The sequence below is a fragment of the Filobasidium floriforme genome (genome assembly GCF_021052385.1).
Source record: "Filobasidium floriforme strain CBS 6241 chromosome Unknown HD553scaffold_10, whole genome shotgun sequence".
Lineage (NCBI taxonomy): Eukaryota > Fungi > Basidiomycota > Tremellomycetes > Filobasidiales > Filobasidiaceae > Filobasidium > Filobasidium floriforme.
The window spans coordinates 528,187-549,108 of NW_025763631.1; the positions used below are offsets into that span (position 1 = coordinate 528,187).

Here is a 20,922-nt window from a genome sequence, read left to right on the forward strand (position 1 = left end):
CATCCTTCTTCTTGCTACCCTTCGTGACCGTAGCCTTTGGTTTAGCAGCTGGCTTTTTCTGTTTAGCAGCCCTCGCCATGGCCTTGATCTCGCGATCTTCGTCGTCTACAACCCGCTTCTTCCCCTTCCTTCCCGGTTTCTTCTGCTCGCTACTATCCGGTTGACTCGGTCCAGCGGTAGCAGCATTCATGTCTATATCCTCCTCGACCGGCACGTCCGGTTGAACCTTGACAGGTCTCAATCCAGCTCCCAATCTCGTCTGTTTAGCGTCCCCATCGGCGAGACTCTTCCTCTGCCTTGGCGCCCGCTTCTTGGGAGCTTCCGATGGTCCAGGTGTCGTAGTATCCGCTGCAGGCCGTCCGCTGAGAAAGTTGAGCAGGTTTGGTGCGGGCTTAGCGATGTCGGTCGCAACTTCGGGAACCTCGGCATCGAGGTTCGGATCGATGTCCTGCTCGATATCAGACATGTTGGAGCTGGCTAAGTCGACGGAGCACGACCGTATAGCTATACCATCTTCAAGGCAAGTCGGGATGATGAGCAGATGGACTTGCAGTACGTATAGAGATTCATATAGATTCAAAGCTAAAGCTGCCCAAGCTGAGTCGCCTGGATCTAGGACGCGCTCCTCGGCGATCCCGATCCACAGCAAGTTAACTTACGTATTTCGTCATCCATGACCTTGCTTTGATGTACTTGCACATCGAACCCTATACGACCACAGCTGTACAGCTATAGAGAGCAGGAGCTTCTCTCTTGTCGCTTTCAAGAAGACTCCGAAAATATCCGATCGCTGGGTTGCCAAGTTACCTAAAAAGACGACCGAAACCCTGCTCGAATGCGTGTACGTGACGAATCGCAGGCTATACTTCGCTGTTCAATAACTGAATGGTCGTCCTTCGTTTTTAGCTTTTGTAATCTTGCTCTCATCCGCAGCTACCTATGGATGGCCTGGAGTTGCCAATTGTCAGGCCCACAACCGATCGACTTGGCGAAACTCTCGGCATGCCTGCAGCCAAATCTCCTGTCGACAGACGGAGGGGTCCGACCAAGTTTACGGTCAATATACCAGAATCGTATCCCTCGCAGGCAGTTCAGACACAACAGCGGGCCCAGAACGTCCAGGGTAAACCGTCAAGATGGAACACTCTCGAATTCAAGATCTATGGCGTGATTTTCGCGATCGTAGTCCCCATCATGATATGGGTGCCCATCCGGCTCAGTCAGCGTGAGCATATTTCGGCGAATTCGCTGGCCGTATCACCAGCTTATAATTTTCAACATGGGCAGCCTCGCACCCAAACTTTCCCTTTTACCGGAACCGTCTATCTCAAGGTTGGCTCTTTGGACGTCAAATCGTAAGCTTGCCCTTTCAGCCGATGGCGCTCAGGGTGTCAAAGGCCGCATGAATTGAGTGATGCTGATCCTTATGGTGCCTTTCAGGACATCTCGGACCCACAATACCGGTCGTTCAGAGGCAACATTCCGTCGCTCTTAGGTCTAGCACTGGCTCATTTGGGATCATCACGGATCTTCTTCAACCTCGTCAGGCCTGCGTACCCGAATGTATCTCCGACGACGTTCCTCTGTATCTTCAACGTCATCCTCATAGCAGTTTTGCATGGGACGAATGCCATTAAGGTCTTGGTCATCATCTTTGGGAATTACGCTGTTGCCAGATGGGCGACCTCGTCTGCGGGGATGACTGGCGGGCAGGGCAAGATCGGTATCGCTGCTATCTGGGCGTATAATATTGCCGTAATCTTCGCAAACGACTATTTCGAGGGATATCGGTTTGGCGCCGTGTCAAGCGCCCTGGAGTTTATGGTAAGCTCGAAGACCCTATTCTGACTGTGATGTGGTGCTGCGCGTCAGCTGACAGCGTCGGTTGCAGGACAGGTATCCGGGACTGTTGCCTAGATGGCACGTTCATTTCAACATGACGATGTTGAGACTCATCTCGTTCGGAATGGACCGATATTGGGCTACTACAGCTTCGCTGCCGGAGGATACTAGTCAGATGAAGACTACAGATGCGACCAAGGTAAACACTATCCGCGGAAAGCCGACCGTGCACAATTCACATCTGGGCTGATAGTCGTCGCTTTACAGATTTCACCGTCAACACACAAGGAGCGTGTGCGGACGAGCCTTCCTCAAAACGAGTACACGCTAAAAAACCTCGTCGCATATACCCTCTACCCGCCTCTCTACATCGCCGGACCCATCATGACATTCAACGACTTTAGCTGGCAGGTTCGTGCGATTCAAAACGTCTTGCTTGTGTCCTCCGTCTGACCAATTCTACGGGCCCGACACAAAGATCCGGAATCCAATCCCGCCTACAACACGAAATCTCCTATCTTACGCCTTTCGATTCTTATCTTGTCTCCTCACGATGGAGTTTGTCCTCCACTTTATGTACGTCGTAGCGATAAAGGATACCGGATCTTGGGGAGGGGACTCGCCGGCGGAGCTCAGCATGGTCGGATTTTGGAACTTGATCGTCGTTTGGCTCAAAGTGAGTCACCACTTGTCCTTTTCGTGCTATCGTGCAGGAGTTCAACGGCTGAGTCTCAAGTCCTGCAGCTTCTCATCCCTTGGAGGTTCTTTCGATTATGGGCCTTGGCCGACGGGATGGACCCACCTGAGAACATGGTCCGCTGTATGGCGAACAACTATTCCTGCAATGGATTCTGGCGCAGTTGGCATCGTAGCTACAACCTTTGGGTGGTTCGGTAAGCCGGGATTCCTAGCGATGACCGCATGAACTGACAGTACGGCACTGCACTTTGCTCCAGCTACATCTACGTCCCTCTCGGAGGAGCAAAAAACGTCGTGCTAGCGACTCTCTTGGTATTCACCTTCGTAGCCCTGTGGCACGATTTGTCGTTCCGCCTCCTCACATGGGGATGGTTAGTGAGCTTGTTCATCCTGCCAGAACTCGTAGCGAGCAAAATGGTACCGGAAAGCAAAGTTAGTCTTGGCTTTGTGCAGCTTTCTCATCGCACGAACTACTTCTTGCGGACTAATTCTTGCGGGCGATCGCAGTATTGCAATACCAGTTGGTACCGACATATCGCTGCACTCGGAGCTGTCCTCAACGTGCTCATGATGATGACGGCGAACCTTGTCGGATTCGTTATCGGTGTGGACGGAGTGCGATATCTCGCTCAACAGCTGATTTCCTCTTCTGGCGGTGAGTTCCGTTGGAGGCGTAGTTGCGATAAGTTAGCTTGTTATCGAAGAGCGCTTATGTCTGGCTTGTAATGCTGCGCGGCTTCGCAGGGCTTCAGTTCACTCTGTTCTCATGTGCCTGCCTCTTTGTAGCGGTACAGGTCATGTTCGAGTATCGCGAGACCGAGATACGGCAAGGGATCCAGCGCCGTTGTTAGACATATCAGATCTACATTGTATTCTGCATGGCATCGGAAAGTCAAGGTTATACATTATTCGGCTTGTAGCCTGTGGATCGGGGTATCTTTGTCTATCCTTGGAACGAACGGTCGTCTAGTGCATTTTCGCGCTGGCGTTCTCTCTGAGTGTTTGCATCCCGGCGTATGCCTTGATCATCAGAGCGTTCTCTAGGCTGTATTTACCGTGATCCTTGCCGGTAGGTGCAGTCTCCAAAGGTTTGCCTACGTAACGATTGACTCAAGTAAGCGAATCATACACCTAGATATTTGAACCGCGGTCCGACTGACCAGAAAGAATCAGGCCGAGGTGGTGCTTGGCCTGCTCCTGATCGGATTGCTGTGAGCAGAGTCGGGCCAGCTCATAGTGGGTAAAATAGGGGATCCAGTGATCAAGTGTGATTTTGGAACTGCTATTGAGTGCTGCCTGTAGAGCGGCGCTGGATTTCTGACTTGCTTCTTTTGATGTCATGCTATACGTCTTTTCGTCATCAGCCGCAATGATGGCCTCCTCGTGCTGTGCATCGCCGCATGTAAATCAATTGCCATCCCGTTGGAAACATGGTTTGCTCCGAACTCACCGGGTATGCAGCGAAGGAATAGGCAGTTCCAAGTAGGAAGTGTGCCAGACAATAATCTTTATGTATGTGTAGCGAATTGAATGAGCTGTTGTCGTATCATCATTTTATCGAGCTAGTAGCCTACCATCCCAGTACCCTATTCCACCCTCGTAGTTTTGCTCGTCGCTAGCCATGACCTTTTTCAGCTGTTGCTCGATCCGAGGTATGACTTTGTTGTACAAGATGCGCGGCGGTGTGTTGGGCAACTATGTCGCGCAGCAATTCGCGTTAATCGCATCCCTTTATGACTGTAGGGGAGGAAGTGACTCACAGCTCCAAAGAAGTATCCAAGCTCGATGGCAGGCAGCATCAATCGGTTACCCTGAGAAATGAATTTTCGGGCTTTCCGCGAGACAAATTTCTAAGCCGGCAAAAATGGGCAAGTGAGTGCCGTGCAGACACGTCCTGACCGCCACGTAAAACCTACCTCGACCGGAAGGGACTTTCCGGCGATCCTCTTCATGTTCTTTGGTACTTCGAGCATGATGTTTGACAGAGTCTCGTGCTCGTTGAACGATTCGTCGCTTGAGCTCAGCTCGGCCAGACAAGCAGCTTCGGAGCTGGAGGAAGATGGTCAGCCAAGGCAATCTACAAGCCCTAGCGCGGATATCTGACTTACTACATATAGGTGGCTTTACTCCAAGAACTCTCGTTTGCCAAGATTTTGAAACAACCGCGCGATCGCTTGAAATGGCTCATCATAAGGTTGTTCACCCCCATGTCCCACTGTTGAGAAGATCGAAGTCAGGCTTTCAATCTTGAACAGGATCAGCACGCTTTTGATACTGACAAGACAGATATGTTGAAGCTGCGGTATGCAAAGCATAGCTCAGAACTCGAACAGTAAAGTAGCGTTGTACGGCGATGCTTACCTGAACATACTCCAGCGGCATATTTAGCGCCTTTTGCAGCACATCATTGGCCTTCTCTGGCTGTGCCTGAAGCGTGAGCAACCTCGAGTGGAAGTACATGAAAAAGATTCCTAAACAAGGCAGGGTCGAGTTGGTCAGCTTTCATTATCGTGCACGAAGATGGTGGTATCACACAAGTACCGTCAGGGAATCTGCCGGTACAACATTTCAACACGACGAACGATCAGTTTGTGATTTTCTGAGTGATTTTCTGAGGAGACACGAGGTATATCACTGACCTCTCCATGTTGAAATTGAGCACGTTCTGGGCTAAATGCACGTCTACCCCTGCGACAGGCCTGACGTTGATCGCAATGTCAGTGGCTGTCAGCTTTCCAGCGAGAGCGAAGCAAAGACTCACATCAGGAATGAGATGACCAGATGGAATCTACGGGAAGGGAGTGGGGCGGATCGAGATCAATATGTTCAACCCTTCTTCTCTTAATCAATTTCGGAGCATACTAAACCCACGTAAGAATCCCCATGTCGCAGATAGCTCTTCGTAGACCGTCCTCCTCAGCCGAGATAGCGGGCTCTTTTCGATCCGCTGACCATCCACCAGCTGCCATCAATGTAGCCAGAGCTGTCTTGCGATCGCCTGCGTAACCGAGCAGTTCGGCCACCTTCATTACCTTGCTAGGCAAGAGACTGAGCATTAGAGAGCTCAATCCGCTACCCAACTGGACACCGGACTTGAAATGCTGATCCAGCGTGGGATCATTGCCGGTTTCAAGGTACAACTGGAGCGTACGATAGATACCGTACGCCGTTCGCATGTTGAGCCTGGATCAAGGCAAATACATCGTCAGCACCAAGTCTCGGCCATTTAGCCCCCACATTCCAACTCACGCCTCTTTAATCAACCCGACCCAGTCGCCGCCTGCGACGATACCCAAAACGGCCTTGATGAGAAGCGTTTCCGCAAAGACTAATTCGGCATGTTTCTCTACGAGCGTCATCGACTTCACGTGCGCGATCCCGCTTCGATCCCGTACGAAGCCTGCCAGACGACCGGTCAACGACCCCGCCGGCTTTCTCAAGCTGTTCGAGAGCGCCGAAGTGGTCTTTGCGATCTCCAACGCCGCCTTGAGATCTTCGCCATCGAAAGTCATCATCGCTTTGATAGCCTGCATGACGGCTGAAGCGTTCCCGATGTACATGTGTACGCCATCGGGGTCCGATTCTTGGCACAAGGCCTCGGCCTCTTTCATCCGAGACGTGAGGAAGAGGTGAATGATCTGCTTGCATTTCTGGATATCGGGTTGCAGTACGGCGTTTTGGTCAAGGTCGGTATAGGCGGAAGGGTTGTGCGCTTGTATCTTGTGTCCGGTCTTCATATCGGGTTGCGTTTCGACTGTAGCCCTTTGGATCACGGCAGAGCTGGATTGTCTCCTCAGGTCATGATAAGCTGGAGGCGAGACGTTGGCGGATTGCGTTGAAGGTTCAGGCAAGAATGCTTCGCTCGGTATCGCTTCTTCTCTTGGCTTTGTACTAGCGGGCACATCCGAGCGTGTTATGTTCGCAGGTCGTGCAACATCTTCCTCCTCGTCTTCTTCTTCGACCTCGCTTAAGCCTTCAGCCGGAGTTCCGTATACCTCCCCGTCACTGTCGCTCTCATCCCCAAAGTCGTAACTCCACTGACTGTAGACCGAGTCGGACCGGTTCCTCGGCTTGGATCCTCCATTCGAGGGGGAGCCATTCGACGAGGTCGCTTTTACAGGAGATGCTACCGGCGAGATGATTGTGGATATTGATTCAGGCTCAGTCGTCAAAGGGGATAAGCCCATAGAGGAGACAGGGGTGGCAAGCGCGACCGGCGAGGTGTTCGCTGATAGTGACATGGTCTGTAATCTGGCCTCGACTGCGGTCGGGGAGACGCCTTCCCGTGACGAATTGCCGTTTGCGACGACATCTCTACGTTCGACGGGCGTCTTCGTGCCGATCCTGGTGGGTGTGCCCAGACCGCTGGACGGAGCCGGAGGAGGCCTGTGCGTCGAAGTTGACAGTTTCCCACTGTTTGTGATTGACGGGTCCACTGAAGCTAGGGAAGATCGATCGTCCATACTGGCCACGGATCCTTCACGTCCTCTACTGGAACTAGAGGGTTTGAAGATCGACGAGAGCCGTCGTTTCGAGCCGGACCTGTTACGTCTCGAGCTAAGCTTCCGGCAACTGTCTTCGTCAAGAATCCTCCAAACTCACTTTCGTGACTCGTTGTCACCCTCGACCACCTCTCCCGTGCCGACGAGCGAGCCATTAGACGTTCTTCTCTTATTCCCAAACCTCATCGAGAGAGACTTGGACATCTTGCGCTCGGCCGTCGAAGAATCGTCATCCGGGGCCGAACCCTTTCCGAGAGCTTGTTGCTGGACCGATACGGATGAGGTGGATCTACGAAACAATTTGGACATGGCGGACTGGTTCAAGAGAAAGACGAGGTTCAATGTCGTCGTCACTACTTCTACACGATGACCAGGTCGAGTCGTCTCCTATAGAGAGAGGCAGAGAGTGTGTGTGTGTCTCCCAAGCCGATGTCAACAGAGAATCGGCAAGGGGGAGGCTCATTCGATCCCAAAGCGGTGAGATCTGCGGAAGCTAATTCTCTAAAGTGGATGACTAACGGAATTGTAATGGCTCGACACAATCCAATACGTATTGTGAGTCTTAGTTACAACGCTAAGAATGTTATACGGATACCACTGTAGGTCATACTGTTCTAGGCTCTTCTTATCGAAAGTAGAGAGGGATCCCGTACGCGACCGGTGCAGCCCCCGTCAGGTACTTCAACTTGCAACACTCCCGCGCCTTGCTCAGCGCCTGAGCGTTCGAGATTGCTGAATCGGGCAGATCCGTCTTCCCAGCTCGGATCTCTTCCATGTGGCTTTCGTCCATCCGAAGTTGGGACGATGTGGACTGAGCGATCTTGTCAATCTCGGCATCGGTCACGTCCCAAAGTACGGCCGTGAGGGAAGGTCTAACGAAGAGAAAAACAAAATCTCGTTTCAGTTCTGGCACTCGCGCGTGCAAAAGGTCCCGATTGGATTCATATCGACTCACGCTCCGCCGACCATGTAATTGTACGGCGTACCGATCCTGTCTAGATCGCCTTGATCCTTCATGAGACCCGACGAGCAGCCCCAGATCATGACAGAGGCGCTTTTAGGCAGCTCTCGGATGGCTCTAGATGAGATGTATTGCTCCATCCCGCCGTGCCCGAAATACCTGAACGAAAGCAGCGTGTCAGCACGAAACCCTCTATGGTTGTCTCCTTTGGACTCACAAGACCAGCTCATAGTTCTGCAGAGCAGACTTGATCTCCAGACTAGTCGGCTCGCGACCAACGATCCCCTTCCAGCCGCATTTTTCAACCATGCCTTCCAACCAAGGGCCAAACGTCTGCTGCGTCTTCCCAAGGTCTCCGCTAGGGTTGAGGATGAAGAACGTCTTTTGCGGGTTGACGCCCTTTCTTAATGAATCCGGGTCGAAGTCTGCACCAGGCATAGGTTTGGGCAACCGATCCACCAAGAACGTCAAGGAAGGAACCCGGCTGATAGCTCTGCCACGAAGGATCGGGAGGGATTCCCATGGTATCTCTTGCACGTTCCGGTCGAGGATCAGGAAGATGTGCTCGTCTGCCACGGGGGAGATGGATTCTGCTCTCATACTCTGTTCGAATTGTTGCAAGGCGTTCTGAACGTCCATCGCCAGCTGTTAAGGAAAGATCCAATTCTTTCATAAGCGTCTGCGTGGCAAACAGTATAACGAATGATGCGCACCGTTTCGATATCGATCTCTGCCAACGCGACCCCTATTCCGTTAAACTGGTGGAGATCCAGGATGAAGTAGACGAGGTCTTCTAACTCCTGATCCTTTGACTTGGAAGACAGAGTTGAAAAGCACTCGACGATGCTGTCGTCCAACTGGATGCGAGACCGCTTCGACTTATCTCCGTGGCTGAGTGTCCGAGCGAAGGTGTCCTCGAGGGTCTTGCGGAAGGCGGCAAGTGCTTTGGGCGATCGTCCGCCGGCCGGGTTGAAGATGGCCTATTACCGGATGATGATGATGAGTGTTTGGACAGCAGCGCGATGCAACAAGAGATGCACTGACCTTGAAAGCACCCAACCAGCAGAACTCGATCGTATCCAGTAGGTCCTTCAGTCTCTTGTCCAGCTCTTTGCGCCGGCTCCACCATTGTGTCTTCGCCGTCCGGTCTGTGCGATCTACATCCTTGGCACTCCTTGCGCTAGCGTCGCTATCCGCAATGATCTGACGCAACTCTGTCAATGCGGTTTCCAAGGTAAAGCATTCGTCTTCCTCCTCTCTCTTGCCTTGACGATCGAGTGGCAGAGTAAAGATGACTGGAGGCCGGTTCCGTTGGCGCCGGGATACGAACATGGTCGTGCCATCTTCGGTAACGTTCACCGAGATGGCGCACCAGTTGGAAGGCATGTTGGAGAGGTCGGGTTCGTCGAACATGGTCACCGCGGCGGCTGCTTCAGTCGGTCCAGTCGGGTTATCAATGGCGAGCTCTGTATCATCCTCGTCAGAGTCGGCCGAAGGACTCGGCAGAAATAAGGGTCCGGGTATCTCTGTGGACCACACCATCTCGTCCAGCCGGCTATCGCGATCTCGATTTGACATGATCTCCAATAACTCCCTTCGGAGGGTGATAGAGCAGCTGGAATCTGTTTGCCGAAGTCAGTATCACCATACAGTGCGCGATACATGATCCTTACGTACCTAATAACGAGGCCGCGCCTCTCGTGTATTGTACCGAGTTTCGTCCCAGAGAAGCTTGGTATGCTCGCAGCATAGCGATGGTGACGGTCGCTTCGCGTACGTCACTAACGTTTCCCGCATTGCCACGAAGTGAAATATACGATTGGAAAGCCGATTCAGCGTCTTGCAACGTAGCCGATATAGCGTTTCGACTTTGCGCAATATCTCCATCCACGTCGTTCACCGTGCCGACCGGCATCGAAATGGCTATAGGTGAATTCGAGGTGTTAAATCTGGTACTTTATGGTTATCATACGCAGCGCATGCTTACTCGATTCGGTCATCGAGTTGAGAAACAAATCAGATTTGAAGCGGTTGAGAGCCGCAGAAAATGATGTTGTACCGATGATATGAAGCTCGTCGGCCCCAAACATTGCCCCTTGTTGAATGTTACGGGCTTGCTCGAGTAACTCATTACTCTCGTCCATCCGGTCGATTCTGCGTAGTAAACGTGCTAGACAAAGGATTGCAGGAAGCGATTAGTAGGTGGTCCGGCTCAGCGCCACGTCGAGACTACACACCTTGCTGAATTAGTACTCTTGTACGAGTGGCAGCTAGCAATGTATTGCCGGTATCGAGGAGGTTTGCACGTTTTGTGGGCGTGTCTGTCGCTTTGACGGGACTGAAGCAAGGTTAGATACGATTCAGCACATATCGATCGCGTCAACCATGATCCATTTCAACGTACGTTCCCGCTAGGCGGTCCGAGACGGTGAAGGATCCTTCAAGTTTGGATAATACCTGTTTCGTAGCTTCGAAAGCCTCCTCCGCGGCTTCGATTAGCTCAGAATCATCTTCCGTGGTGATCTGCCGGGATTGCAATTCCGCGAGGATTCGGTGTGCTTCCGCGAACTCTGGACCTTCAACCTGAAGACACCCAAAGGATTCAGGATTTCATCATCTACTATCATCGGTCTTCGCAGCACGTACCTCCGACAAGATCTCAAGCGACTGCTCTACGTTCGAATTGGCTTCTGCATATTGCCGTAGAGCGATATTGACTTCAGCCGCAGCGCACGAGACCTTTGCCGACCAATAAGGCGATCCGGTCACTTCGGCTAAGCTCCTGGCTTCGTTGACAAAGTTCATTGCGTCTCTAGCAGATCCTCTTGAGAGCAGATCTCCGGCAAGCTGAAGCGAACTTGTGAGGAGATCCTAGACATAGACACGAGGGTCAATACTACCCTCTAGATCAACACAAGAACACTCACGCCAATGAGACTGAGATGCTTTCCGATCAGCTGTTTGCCAGTAAAGTGAGAGGGCTTAGTATCTTTGTTGATATCATCAACAGCCGGGGCGTCTTCCGGCTTTGCGTTTTGTAATGGTGGTCCGAAAGGGTCTTCGTCTATCGGTTTAGGCGCGTCGACCGCTGACACCGCTCTTGGCGCTATCCTCGCCAGATTCTCGGCAGCACGGCTTAGTAGTCGGAATGCCACTGATCGGTAGCGGATCGTTGCGGTCGCATTATCCTGTACATGAGCGATCTCTGCCAGAACGAGATTGGCCAGAGCAGCCCTCTCGAGGACAGCGCATCTATGTCGGATCTTAGCAGTCGATGAGCCCCCCTTAGGAGCGGCTTCTGGCTGGGAAAGCCTTCGGACATCGTTGTAGAGCTCGCCGCTGAAACGTCTCAAGCCGTTAGCACAACGTTCTGGCAGTCGGTATATCTGGAGACGTACCTCTTCGACGTGTTACCAATGGCAGCGAGGTAGATTGCGTAACGAAGCTCGAAATCCACTCGCTGCTCAACTGATAGTGTACTCGCAGCTGATTTCGACGCGGCATTCCGGGCGCTCGCAAAGATGGCGCCCGCTCTTTTCATCTTGCCCAATCTTGCATACTCGGCCGCAAGGCGAACAGAGCTGACTAGATAGTCTGTGTTACGTTTTACCGGTTATTCCAGTCAGCTTGATCATTCACTTGACTGACTTTCCCGATATCGGCTCACCGCTCAGGAGAGACGGGTCGTCCCTCTCCAATCCCCTCTTGATTCTAAGAAATTCTAACTGCACCAACGCATGACTTTGCATACTCAGAAGCCCAATGAATTTGTCTACAGGGATCGCAAATATAAGCGCGTTTGCTGTCGTCAGTTAAGCTGATAGACCTACCTAAGCGATTGCAAAGGCTTGCACGATCATCGATTGCTGGCAGAGGCATTTCTAGTCCACATCGAAATAGTCAGACGGTGAAATGCAACACAGATCCGTTGGTCTCGTCTTACCCTCTTGTATCAGCTTGAGACCAGACCTGGCGGCTGTCTTCCTTGCCACAGGGGAGAGAGGTAATCGTTTTTTGTCCACGAGTCCGATCAAACACTGTCCAGCTTCAGCAGCATGATCTTTCAGTATGTTCAATAGGTCGGAATCGCGAGTAGCACAGGCTTCCGTGGCCACGAGCATGTGAAGCTCTCCTTTATACTGGTTCTTATATGCCACTAGTTTAAGGTCTTGACCCAAGTCCTGAACAGAAGCACAGATGATCAATGAAGCGGTCAACGAAGGGAATCCAGCTCCACTTACCCCCTTCAGCAGGTCGAAAGCGCGCGCTACCATTTCATCAAGTCCTTGTAACGGCGCGCCAATTGCTAGACAGTGTTCTAGAAGCCGGGCGATACATCTGCGCGGGGTGGGTAGAGTGTGTCAGTATATACGTGAAAGAGGTAGGCCGCCTCCTGAAACTAACCTGACTTCTCGTATCGGGCTTTCCGATTCGCGGTAAACCGATATTGTCTTGTGCAGCAACGCCTGCATCAAAGCGGCGACTTCCGGACGATACTCAACATGCTGCATACATGTGACGAGGTGTTCTGCCATCGCGGCCGAGGCAGATCGATCTCTGTAGTTGGCGAAAAACTTATCTTCAAATCGCTCCTCTGCATTCGAGAGGAACAGACTCTCTCCTATGAGGACGGAAGCCAGTCGTGCCAGGACTGCTGAAATCTTGTTGGCAGGCGTGAAGAGTATAGATGGCGGTCGAGATTTGGATTGATTCTCGAGGCTTTGCAAAATATCTGGCTGTGCTTGTATGCAGCTTATCCGTGCGTTCAGGCTGTCCGTCTTCCTGCCAGACCTCATGTAACATACTGACAATGCCTCCCACCGAGCCGACATAATGTTCCTCAAGGCATCCCAGTCCCTTTCAATCTCAGTGAGACCAGATTGACTTGCGCGGTACGTTTCCAGCGCGTGGTCGCCAAGCTCGACCGCCATCTGGACGAACGGTGTTGCAGGCACAAATAGTTCGATACGGTATATCCCTGCACCGCAAGACCAGGCGGCGTTGGAGAGACATCTTGCCCAGTCTTGCAAGTCCGAGGTGGGGGCACGGCTTGCTCGAAACAGGCTTTCCGATCGTTTCAAGAGGTCGAGCGACCTGTCCCTGCTGTCTGGGTCTCGCGGCATCAAAGCAGACTTGCTCAATGTCATGGCCGTATCGATCGCAATGGCCGTGAGGTCCGCGTGCCGTTCGTGATATTCGACCTGCGAACATGGCCCTTGAAGCAAGCTTTCGATCATGTCGAACGTGCTCGCCAACCAAGATTTGGATCCATCGAGCAGCGTCGGAGACACGGAAACCCCCTGCTTCGCTTGGTCGATGATCTTGACCAATCGACTGCGAACACGGTCGACCGCTCTAGAGATCTTGCCCAGCGTGTAAAGCAATTCTTCTTCTGGGAGTCCTTGACACGCCTGCTTGACAACTCTCAACGGCCTAGGCTCCTGTAACAGTTTCCCGACCTCCTCGGCGAGGTCGCTCAGGTTCGGTTGATCGAGGAGTGTCACAAGCTTGGCAAGCTTTCCACAGACTACCGAGATCGAACTTGAACCAGAGTCTCCGTCCAGGCTGAGTTTGGCTATTCCCGCGTCCAGCACATCTGCAGGATCTATTGGAGCGCTTGGGGCAGTCTGCAGATACGTAAGGGCCTTTTCTACTCCCTTGACATCCCCGAGCTGTAATAGAAGAACGTTCAGAGCAACTTCTCGGCTCGATACCTTAACCCCTACTTACTGCACGGCACAGCCCGACCCATAGATCCATCAACCCCTCCCATTCTTTACCGGCTTGCCAATCGCTCAGCTTGCCTTTTCGCCCATCGGTGACGACAAACTGTATAACATCGTCGATCATCGCCGCGATCCTCCTGGCCATGACCATCTCGACGTCTTCCCGGTTGGCCGAATTGCTGCCGGGCGAAGAAAGAGCTTGTCTCGCCAACCTCTCAGATTCACGCCGGACCTGAGCCCATACGCTAGGGATGGTGACTTTGCCTTGAGACGACGCAGAACCTGCGCATACGAGTAGCAAGAGATGCGTCGTGTCCGCGTCTAATCCGGTCCCTGCGATACCAGATACTGAAGCGAGGAGTTTCCCAATCCGGCTGTAGAGCATCATCAAGTAGTTCTTGCAGATGTCCAGTTCGAGCCCCCGGGTCAGGTCTAGCGGGTGTAAGCACGATACCCCAGATCGGGTCTTGAATTTCGAGAACGTCTCTAGGACTAGACGCATCTCTTCTTCCGAGGCCCCGTGCAGAGCTTTATTCGTGATTGCCAACCATAACATGGACAACCAACTGAATATGGCCATCCTTGTTCGTGAATCCAGATTTTCGAGATCGATGCTTGTACTGGGCAAGAAGACGATATCGTCAAGCTCACGCCGACTTTCCTCCTTTTCCGATTCGCGTTCGAGCAAGACCATAACAAGCGGTCGAGTCTCTACCATCAGCTTCACAGTAGATGCATGCTGTTCGACTTTGGTTCAGCGTACGGTCTTGCATTTATGACTGCAAGCTCGTTCACGTCGACTTACCAAACCGAAATCAGAACAAGCCTTGGCGATCTGCATCCTCAATTGAACCGCCGCAATTGCCTCGGCATCCCAATCCGGAGCCCCACTCTTCGTTGCTAGTAGATGCCCTACCAAGCCCCTCAGTGCTGCAGAACAGCTATCAACGATCTCCTTGACCTTAGGATCCGTCCATTGTTTATCTTTATCCGTCTCGGGTTCCTTTTTAGCTTGCGCAGAGAGCCGTCTGCCAGCGGTGGGTTTTTCGTATCGATATCCCTCCACCTGAGCAGATTTGAACGATGCTATACATTTGTTGATGGTCATCTTGGCCTGCTGTATTTCTGCTGGATCGAGAAGATGCGCTGGGATGTGCAAGGAGGTACTAAGCGGGATCACGTTGATCCGGGCGGGGTCGGAAGTCGTAGTGGAAGAGGTTTCTGTACGAGCGTGCCGGCCTGTGTCTAGAACAGTCTGTTTGGAGGTTTGCGCAGGAGCCAGTCGGCTTGCAATGCGAGGTTTAGGGATAGACCCAGAATTGCTGATGGATTTTCCCGAGGAATCCGTCCTGGTTCTGGCTCGTGCAGCACTGGTATTGGTTGTCGAGGAAGAGATCGTCGAGCCAGAAGTGACCCTTGTCCGTCGGACTGCAGGATTTGCTGCAGCGGGTACTGATCTGGCTCCAGAAAGCACCTTGGTATCGACTCTGGCTTTAGGCTCCACTCGCAGATTGTCCTGAAGCGCAACAGCTAGTTCGTCCACCTCGTCTCCCTTCTTCGCAGAGGTAGTCGCTGACACCGTTCGTGTGGGTGGTCGAGCTGTGCGAGCTGGAGCACTAGTGGTCGGTTTCTTTGAAGTTGCTCCAGTACCACTGGCGGCGATCTGGCTAGTAGCAGCTGCAGCTGCAGCTCTATCTTTGAGCGACATCATGCGTGTAGCCGTCGGAACGGTCGAGGAGGCCTTGGTAGGAGATTCATCGATGGCCGGCTCGACTCTCCTGCGCGTTCGGGCTGGAGGTGGTATAGCGGCTGGTACCACCGCCTTAGCAGAGCTTGAAACTGCAAATTTGGATGAAGCTGAAGCGCTGGCTATCTGAGCCCTAGACCTCGTCGTCCTGGTCAAAGTTGAAGCCGTAGCCGACCCTGTTGCGGACGAGTCCGAAGTGGTAGTTCGTGAGCGCGACATGGCGAGGTCCTTTCTATTGTGGTTTGAAGGAGCAATACTACGACTTGAATGACGCCATAAGATTGCTGTTTCTTGATCGTGTGGCTGGAGGTCATAACGGTTCGTCCGAGTCGGTACTATCACGTTCAGCCTGAATACCACGATCTCAAAGTTCGAACTTACCGAGCTCCAGCGCCAGACTTGGGTTTGTTTACAATTCAGGGTGATCATCAGATACGCGTCGCCCCCTTTCAACCACAACATCGGGCACCACTTCATGATCATCAACTTGAAAGATGAACCCCTATAAGACCTTTGGCCACAACTGAAGTCGACCTAGCTCACCATCGCTGCGGTTGTCTACCGGACTAGAGGAATAGAATCCATGCCTCCGCTCAAGGCCTTTGCCAGGACCGATCTGAGGACACCGAATAAATCTCAGAATGATGGCTCCAGATCATCAGCTCCTCATGGACGGTCCTCGCTTTCGACCAACGTCGTGACAGTCGATGACACGGGTTCCCCTATGGTATCAAGCTCTTCCTCTAGACACCTGCCAAATAGGCTGGAACAGCCTTCTAGCCATGAAAGCACTCCAGTCAAAGCCATGCCCCGCAGCTTTGGAATGTCGACCTCGAAGAGCATTCCCAACATGCGGCACCTAGCAGAGAGGCCTACTTCGATGTCGACCTCCACGTCGACGGAGATACATACACCAATAAACCAGATCCGAACGAGATCCCGTCAATCTCTAGCTGGGACCCCGTTACATGACCACGGCCACCTCACCCCATACTATTCGCCATCTACTCCATCGCAATTCTCTCGATCTACCATCCTCCCTTTCGACAGGGAGAGTAATCGGCATGACGCTGAAGAGGCCATCAGAGAGAGTGCGAAGAAACCTTCTCCTAAACAAGTACAGGATGTTGGAACGCCACCGGTCGAAGGAGGTTGGAAACGAGGTCTTCTGAACTTTGGACGGAAATCTAGCGAAGACGCCTTTTCGTCACGGGCGAGCGTCAAGAGGAAGGGGATTGTACGGAAAGCCAAACTTTCGGACAGGTGGGTCAGGTGTTGGGAGTCCTTATCAACGGAGGTAGACACTCCAACTTTCCTTTTGACACGCTATAGAATCATCGCATACCCTCGATATGCTTACGAAGAAGCCGTAGATTTTATCACCGACCTCACTCTCCCTCCCCATACCGCACCCTACATCTCGCTTCTCCTGCACACCCTCCACTTTCTTATCCGTGCACCTCTCTGGCAGATCTTTCTGTCCTTTCTACCTCTGGGCCGATCAAGCCGTTGGACGCAAAAACCGACGGATAGCGTGTTCGTACAACCTGATTCGGGGTTGAAGAGGTATGATCAGATGGTCGAGGCGGGAAAACAGGGTTGGAAGATCTTGGGCTGGCTGGGTCTGGGTTCGACCAGCGTTTGGGGGGCGTTCGGGGTAAGTCCTCTATCAAGATCGATGCTCGGCTCCAAGGTGCTGACTGACGACTTGGTCGATTCGCGTGTGCAGAACTGGTTGTTCTTCCTGATCGTCTTTGGTATATCTTTTGCCAACGCTTCATACCTCTTCAACTCGAGAAGGCGCTACGACATGCGGTTCCGAAAAGTGGGTCGATTTCGACTTCAGACACCGGTTGATTGAGTGCCAGGGCTGATGGGGTCGTTGTTCAGGACCAACTCAACACACCGAATGCCCGAAGCGTTCCCGTCCCTAATTCCCGTGATCTTGAGATGGAAGACGAGGATGTTGCCCAATGGACGGCCAAGAAGGTCTTCTTCCTCGTATGGTATGTGATACCTGACCTAATCCCGCTTGCCCGGGAAACCTCGATCGGTATTGATCCTAGCTGGTTGTCTTGCTAGGTCGTATATCAATCCCCTGACGTTGATCAGAATCATGATCGGTAAACCGCCTCATATCAAACGGGAAGAAGAGAAGCGAGCTCAGGAGATGATGCAGAGCTTGACCGTCTGGGATCCTCCTGAATTCAACATGATCTTCTTCATGTGAGTCACCCGATATGATCTCGGTCTGGCGTATCGAACCTGATCAACGATACCCTTCTATCGTAGCTACTACTCGCCCATCCAACCAGTCCTCTTTCAGCTTATCGGGTATACGAACCCGATCATCGCCCTCATCTGTAACGCTTGCATCACGGCACAGACGATCTTTGTCGTCAAGGAATTCGAAAGGCTTGTCAAGGACAGGCAGATTTTGCAACGCGAGGTCATGAGGGAGTATGACCAAGTGTTTGTCTACAAGCAGTTGTTCAAGACCAAGAAGGATGCGAGTACTCAGACGAATGAAGGTATGTGAATGCCGAGTCGCTTGAGAGAACGGTGCGGGAATGCTCACGTCTTTCTGGGTGGTATCGCTCCTGAATTGAGTGCAGCGGAGTTGCTATTTTGATCCATACGCATGGTGTAATATATCTATCGGAGCCTGGACATTTCACGACATGAAACGAGAATCCTGCCTAGCATGCAAAATACCATGTTCTTGCTCAGAGACGCTTATGAAGAGCACGTGACCTGCTGGCTACTACCCGATGTTTCTCCGTTGATTGCTCGGATCCGTGATCGAATGGTCCCGCGCGTGCTTCATCATAATCACGGCAAGCGGCACGGCATGTCAAGCAAGAAGAGCCTCCCACCGATAAGAGGAACGATCAAGGGAACCTTACACTCACCAATTCTTCGTCCCTACGAGAATTACCGCATCAAATCGACATGCCTATCGTCAGCACTACTATCGAGATTGCTGCTGCCCCAGCCAAAGTCCGCGAAATCGTAAGCCGTCGACCGTGCCACATTGGTTCAAGCCGAACGATAACGAAGCCGACTACGACTCCTCCCTGTGTCCTGGTACAACAGTTTCTCGACTTCGACAGCTATCCCGAATGGTCTAAGTCCTTCTTTCAGAGCATCATTGTCACGCCCCGGAAGACTGGTGAAATCAATCAGGGGGATCAGCTCAAGGTCGTTCTTCCTGGGGCTACGTTCAAGCCGGTCGTCCTGGTGAGTCAAGGCAGACTCGAGTCGATCTGTCTTGAAAGCAACATACTGAGAACGAGATCTCATTGTACAGACTAATACTCCTTCAGTCTTTTGCTGGCGAGGCAGCATCCCCTACATATTCAGCGGGGACCATTCGTTCCAATTCAACCCTTCCCAGAGCACCCCCGGACATACCACCTTTGTCCACGGAGAGGACTTTTCCGGGATGCTGTCTTTCCTCGTCGGACCGACTTGGTCTATGGGAAAGTCTACTCGGGACAACTATGAGAAATATAATGTGGAGTTGAAGGCAAGGGTTGAGGGGAAGTCTTTCTCTGGCTAGGAGTAGGCGGGAAGGGGAACGGGACGGTCGTTATCTTTTGTAGCTTATGCGCCTGGCAGAAGATGGCTTCGCAACGGGGACCATTCCTTTTTGCTTCTTGTGAATGGGTTCTCACTATCTCTCCAAAGCTTCATGTGCTCATATGCCGTGGCATACTTGTCCTTCGACTACATCAGCTACGTTAGTACGTTAGTACCCTCTCCCGCTCTGCACTCCATCTCTCTCATTCTCGAGGTCCTTTCGATGCGACCGTCCTACATGAGCCCGGCTCAGTTTACGCACGTGACGATCGCCGAAGCTCGTTGTTTCCACCCGAAACCATGTCGCCTCGCCCCCCCACCGGCCGCATGGTTGCGTACGACTATCACCTTGTTCAAAGTTCTTGCGAACCGACATACGTTGCAAGATCGAATAGACAAGGACAATCATCTACTGACTGGCTATTCATGATGCTGCTCATCCGTGCAATCGTCCTACTTGGACTGGTGCCGTCCGCCTTGGCCTACCCTGGCCGACAACAACCTCTGACTCCCGCCACCTCGAGACCTGCTTCACCCCGTCCTCTGGTCGTCTGGCACGGGTTAGGGGATACCGCCGCCAGCGAGGGAATGGCAAGCATCAAAAAGGATATCGAAGGAATGTACCCAGGGATCTTTGTTATGAACGTCAAAGTGCCTGGTGAAGGGAGTCTCGATGACGAGCGCAAGGCGGGTTTCGTAAGTCGCCCTCCACTCGGTCAGGAGGAGGCAGCTTGGTCTCGGTTCTGATCGTCTGTCTTGTCAGCAGTGGGGTAATGCTACAGACCAAGTTGATATCGTAGCGGAAAAGATCCTTGCGACACCGGAACTGGCTCAAGGATTCGGTAAGCCTTCCACCCCGGTGCCAGCTACATATACATCTTGGCTAAACCTCGGCTTTTGTAGATGCTATTGGGTTCAGCCAGGGCGGCCTGTTCATCCGGGACTACGTCCAAAGGTACAACTCTCCCCCGGTTCATAACCTCATCACCGTAAGTCCACCTACGAATCTCCTTAATACCGCACCGTACGTTTCGCTGATCTCAAACCCGTACTCCTCTTATTCATTTCCAGTTCGGTTCACCTCACATGGGAATCGCCGCATTGATCCCGTGTAAATCGAATCTAGACGTTACCTGTCGACTCGCACAAGCGGCTGCCAAACGGGGGGTTTACGGAAAGTGGGCTCAAGATAACATCATCCAGGTAAGCGGGCTGCGAAAGCACATTGGCGTAGAGGATCTCTCTAGATGACTGACGGAGAACGCATATTCAGGCGGCTTATTTCCGTGATCAAGATCGGTTGGAGGAATTCCTTGCTGCGAACGTGTATGTCTGTCGATTTGGTCATTCATATTTTCAAAGCTGATCCTCGAGCGATATGATTGCGTCTCCCAGTTACTTGACTCGCCTTAACGGAGAAACAGAGGACCAACCGGTCGCTAGAAAGAACTTGGCTCGACTGGACAACTATGTCATGGTCATGTTCGATAAAGACGGTGAGTAATGTTCTCGGCCCTGTACTCAACTGGCGAATGGTAGATTGATCCTGCCTTGTAACTCATAACAGAAACTGTCTACCCGAAAGAATCGGCCATCTTTGGTTCGCTCGCTCCGGAGACACACGAGCTGATCCGGATGGAAGAGCATGACTTCCTTTACAAGGACGATCATATCGGTCTAAAGACGCTAGGAGATCTCGGTCGAATCTTGGTCGTGCAATGTGCTGGGTCTCATATGGATCTTGAGTGGGACGACGAAGACGGGTGTGCAAAACAGCTAGTCAAGCGATTCGTAGGCCGGCAATCGTGATATCGAGGTCATAGCGCTCTTGTGCCAAAGTTGTAAAAAGATACAAGTCGAAAA

General features: G+C 52.3%; 6 protein-coding genes across 6 annotated transcripts; 4 read left to right on the forward strand and 2 right to left on the reverse strand.

The window, feature by feature from the left end:
• The first annotated feature begins 708 nt into the window (after nt 1–708).
• HD553DRAFT_310961 (MBOAT, membrane-bound O-acyltransferase family-domain-containing protein) lies at nt 709–3,402 on the forward strand. The gene is made up of 11 exons (XM_046179900.1): nt 709–841; nt 907–1,225; nt 1,288–1,355; nt 1,441–1,824; nt 1,892–2,041; nt 2,110–2,253; nt 2,321–2,518; nt 2,587–2,735; nt 2,799–2,973; nt 3,049–3,196; nt 3,286–3,402. Exons 2-11 carry the CDS (start codon nt 940–942, stop codon nt 3,390–3,392), a joined length of 1,809 nt encoding a protein of 602 aa, XP_046036879.1. The 5' UTR covers nt 709–841; nt 907–939; the 3' UTR covers nt 3,393–3,402.
• On the reverse strand, nt 3,403–7,557 carry HD553DRAFT_310964 (uncharacterized protein). Its single transcript, XM_046179901.1, has 15 exons — nt 7,144–7,557; nt 5,791–7,083; nt 5,413–5,724; nt 5,303–5,329; nt 5,181–5,240; nt 5,083–5,093; nt 4,903–5,012; nt 4,821–4,838; nt 4,650–4,756; nt 4,458–4,590; nt 4,302–4,391; nt 4,116–4,236; nt 3,992–4,047; nt 3,702–3,927; nt 3,403–3,635 (listed from the first exon to the last, which is right to left on the reverse strand). The coding sequence occupies exons 1-15, from the start codon at nt 7,350–7,352 to the stop codon at nt 3,508–3,510; spliced, it is 2,901 nt and encodes a 966-aa protein (XP_046036880.1). The 5' UTR covers nt 7,353–7,557; the 3' UTR covers nt 3,403–3,507.
• HD553DRAFT_284172 (peptidase family C50-domain-containing protein) lies at nt 7,558–15,778 on the reverse strand. Its single transcript, XM_046178197.1, has 19 exons — nt 14,536–15,778; nt 13,735–14,469; nt 12,409–13,676; nt 12,246–12,342; nt 11,948–12,185; nt 11,835–11,885; nt 11,672–11,776; nt 11,403–11,598; nt 10,932–11,343; nt 10,651–10,875; nt 10,409–10,587; nt 10,242–10,342; nt 9,992–10,174; nt 9,682–9,927; nt 9,049–9,626; nt 8,718–8,984; nt 8,222–8,649; nt 7,999–8,163; nt 7,558–7,915 (listed from the first exon to the last, which is right to left on the reverse strand). The coding sequence occupies exons 1-19, from the start codon at nt 15,694–15,696 to the stop codon at nt 7,669–7,671; spliced, it is 6,882 nt and encodes a 2,293-aa protein (XP_046036881.1). The 5' UTR covers nt 15,697–15,778; the 3' UTR covers nt 7,558–7,668.
• Nucleotides 15,779–16,006: 228 nt separating this feature from the next.
• Nucleotides 16,007–18,236, forward strand: HD553DRAFT_310969 (uncharacterized protein). Its single transcript, XM_046179902.1, has 7 exons — nt 16,007–16,740; nt 16,810–17,134; nt 17,207–17,302; nt 17,368–17,483; nt 17,560–17,703; nt 17,770–18,008; nt 18,093–18,236. The coding sequence occupies exons 1-7, from the start codon at nt 16,061–16,063 to the stop codon at nt 18,107–18,109; spliced, it is 1,617 nt and encodes a 538-aa protein (XP_046036882.1). The 5' UTR covers nt 16,007–16,060; the 3' UTR covers nt 18,110–18,236.
• Nucleotides 18,237–18,250: 14 nt separating this feature from the next.
• HD553DRAFT_349901 (uncharacterized protein) lies at nt 18,251–19,237 on the forward strand. Its single transcript, XM_046183491.1, has 3 exons — nt 18,251–18,489; nt 18,574–18,717; nt 18,788–19,237. Exons 1-3 carry the CDS (start codon nt 18,430–18,432, stop codon nt 19,037–19,039), a joined length of 456 nt encoding a protein of 151 aa, XP_046036883.1. The 5' UTR covers nt 18,251–18,429; the 3' UTR covers nt 19,040–19,237.
• Nucleotides 19,238–19,488: 251 nt separating this feature from the next.
• HD553DRAFT_341910 (putative palmitoyl-protein thioesterase) lies at nt 19,489–20,868 on the forward strand (the record flags this gene model as incomplete). The annotated part of the gene is made up of 7 exons (XM_046182685.1): nt 19,489–19,755; nt 19,826–19,901; nt 19,963–20,048; nt 20,131–20,262; nt 20,333–20,385; nt 20,455–20,555; nt 20,627–20,868. 7 exons carry the CDS (start codon nt 19,489–19,491, stop codon nt 20,866–20,868), a joined length of 957 nt encoding a protein of 318 aa, XP_046036884.1.
• Nucleotides 20,869–20,922: the final 54 nt, after the last annotated feature.

What these genes read in the sequence shown, in the direction of transcription:
- HD553DRAFT_349901 (XM_046183491.1), top strand. Translation starts at nt 18,430, where the DNA reads ATGCCTATCGTCAGCACTACTATCGAGATTGCTGCTGCCCCAGCCAAA. An exon ending in CAGCCAAAGTCCGCGAAATC is followed by an intron (nt 18,490 to 18,573) that starts GTAAGCCGTCGA and finishes CTGGTACAACAG; the next exon opens with TTTCTCGACTTCGACAGCTA. An exon ending in CGTTCAAGCCGGTCGTCCTG is followed by an intron (nt 18,718 to 18,787) that starts GTGAGTCAAGGC and finishes CTCATTGTACAG; the next exon opens with ACTAATACTCCTTCAGTCTT.
- HD553DRAFT_310969 (XM_046179902.1), top strand. Translation starts at nt 16,061, where the DNA reads ATGCCTCCGCTCAAGGCCTTTGCCAGGACCGATCTGAGGACACCGAAT. An exon ending in GCGTTTGGGGGGCGTTCGGG is followed by an intron (nt 17,135 to 17,206) that starts GTAAGTCCTCTA and finishes TCGCGTGTGCAG; the next exon opens with AACTGGTTGTTCTTCCTGAT. An exon ending in ACGACATGCGGTTCCGAAAA is followed by an intron (nt 17,303 to 17,367) that starts GTGGGTCGATTT and finishes GTCGTTGTTCAG; the next exon opens with GACCAACTCAACACACCGAA.
- HD553DRAFT_310961 (XM_046179900.1), top strand. Translation starts at nt 940, where the DNA reads ATGGATGGCCTGGAGTTGCCAATTGTCAGGCCCACAACCGATCGACTT. An exon ending in AGACTACAGATGCGACCAAG is followed by an intron (nt 2,042 to 2,109) that starts GTAAACACTATC and finishes GTCGCTTTACAG; the next exon opens with ATTTCACCGTCAACACACAA. An exon ending in TCAACGACTTTAGCTGGCAG is followed by an intron (nt 2,254 to 2,320) that starts GTTCGTGCGATT and finishes CCCGACACAAAG; the next exon opens with ATCCGGAATCCAATCCCGCC.
- HD553DRAFT_284172 (XM_046178197.1), bottom strand. Translation starts at nt 15,696, where the DNA reads ATGTCGCGCTCACGAACTACCACTTCGGACTCGTCCGCAACAGGGTCG. An exon ending in TCTCAAGCTGATACAAGAGG is followed by an intron (nt 11,886 to 11,947) that starts GTAAGACGAGAC and finishes GATGTGGACTAG; the next exon opens with AAATGCCTCTGCCAGCAATC. An exon ending in CAACTCGATGACCGAATCGA is followed by an intron (nt 9,928 to 9,991) that starts GTAAGCATGCGC and finishes ATTCACCTATAG; the next exon opens with CCATTTCGATGCCGGTCGGC.
- HD553DRAFT_310964 (XM_046179901.1), bottom strand. Translation starts at nt 7,352, where the DNA reads ATGTCCAAATTGTTTCGTAGATCCACCTCATCCGTATCGGTCCAGCAA. An exon ending in GTCGGGTTGATTAAAGAGGC is followed by an intron (nt 5,725 to 5,790) that starts GTGAGTTGGAAT and finishes GCCTTGATCCAG; the next exon opens with GCTCAACATGCGAACGGCGT. An exon ending in TTGGATACTTCTTTGGAGCT is followed by an intron (nt 4,237 to 4,301) that starts GTGAGTCACTTC and finishes TGCGCGACATAG; the next exon opens with TTGCCCAACACACCGCCGCG.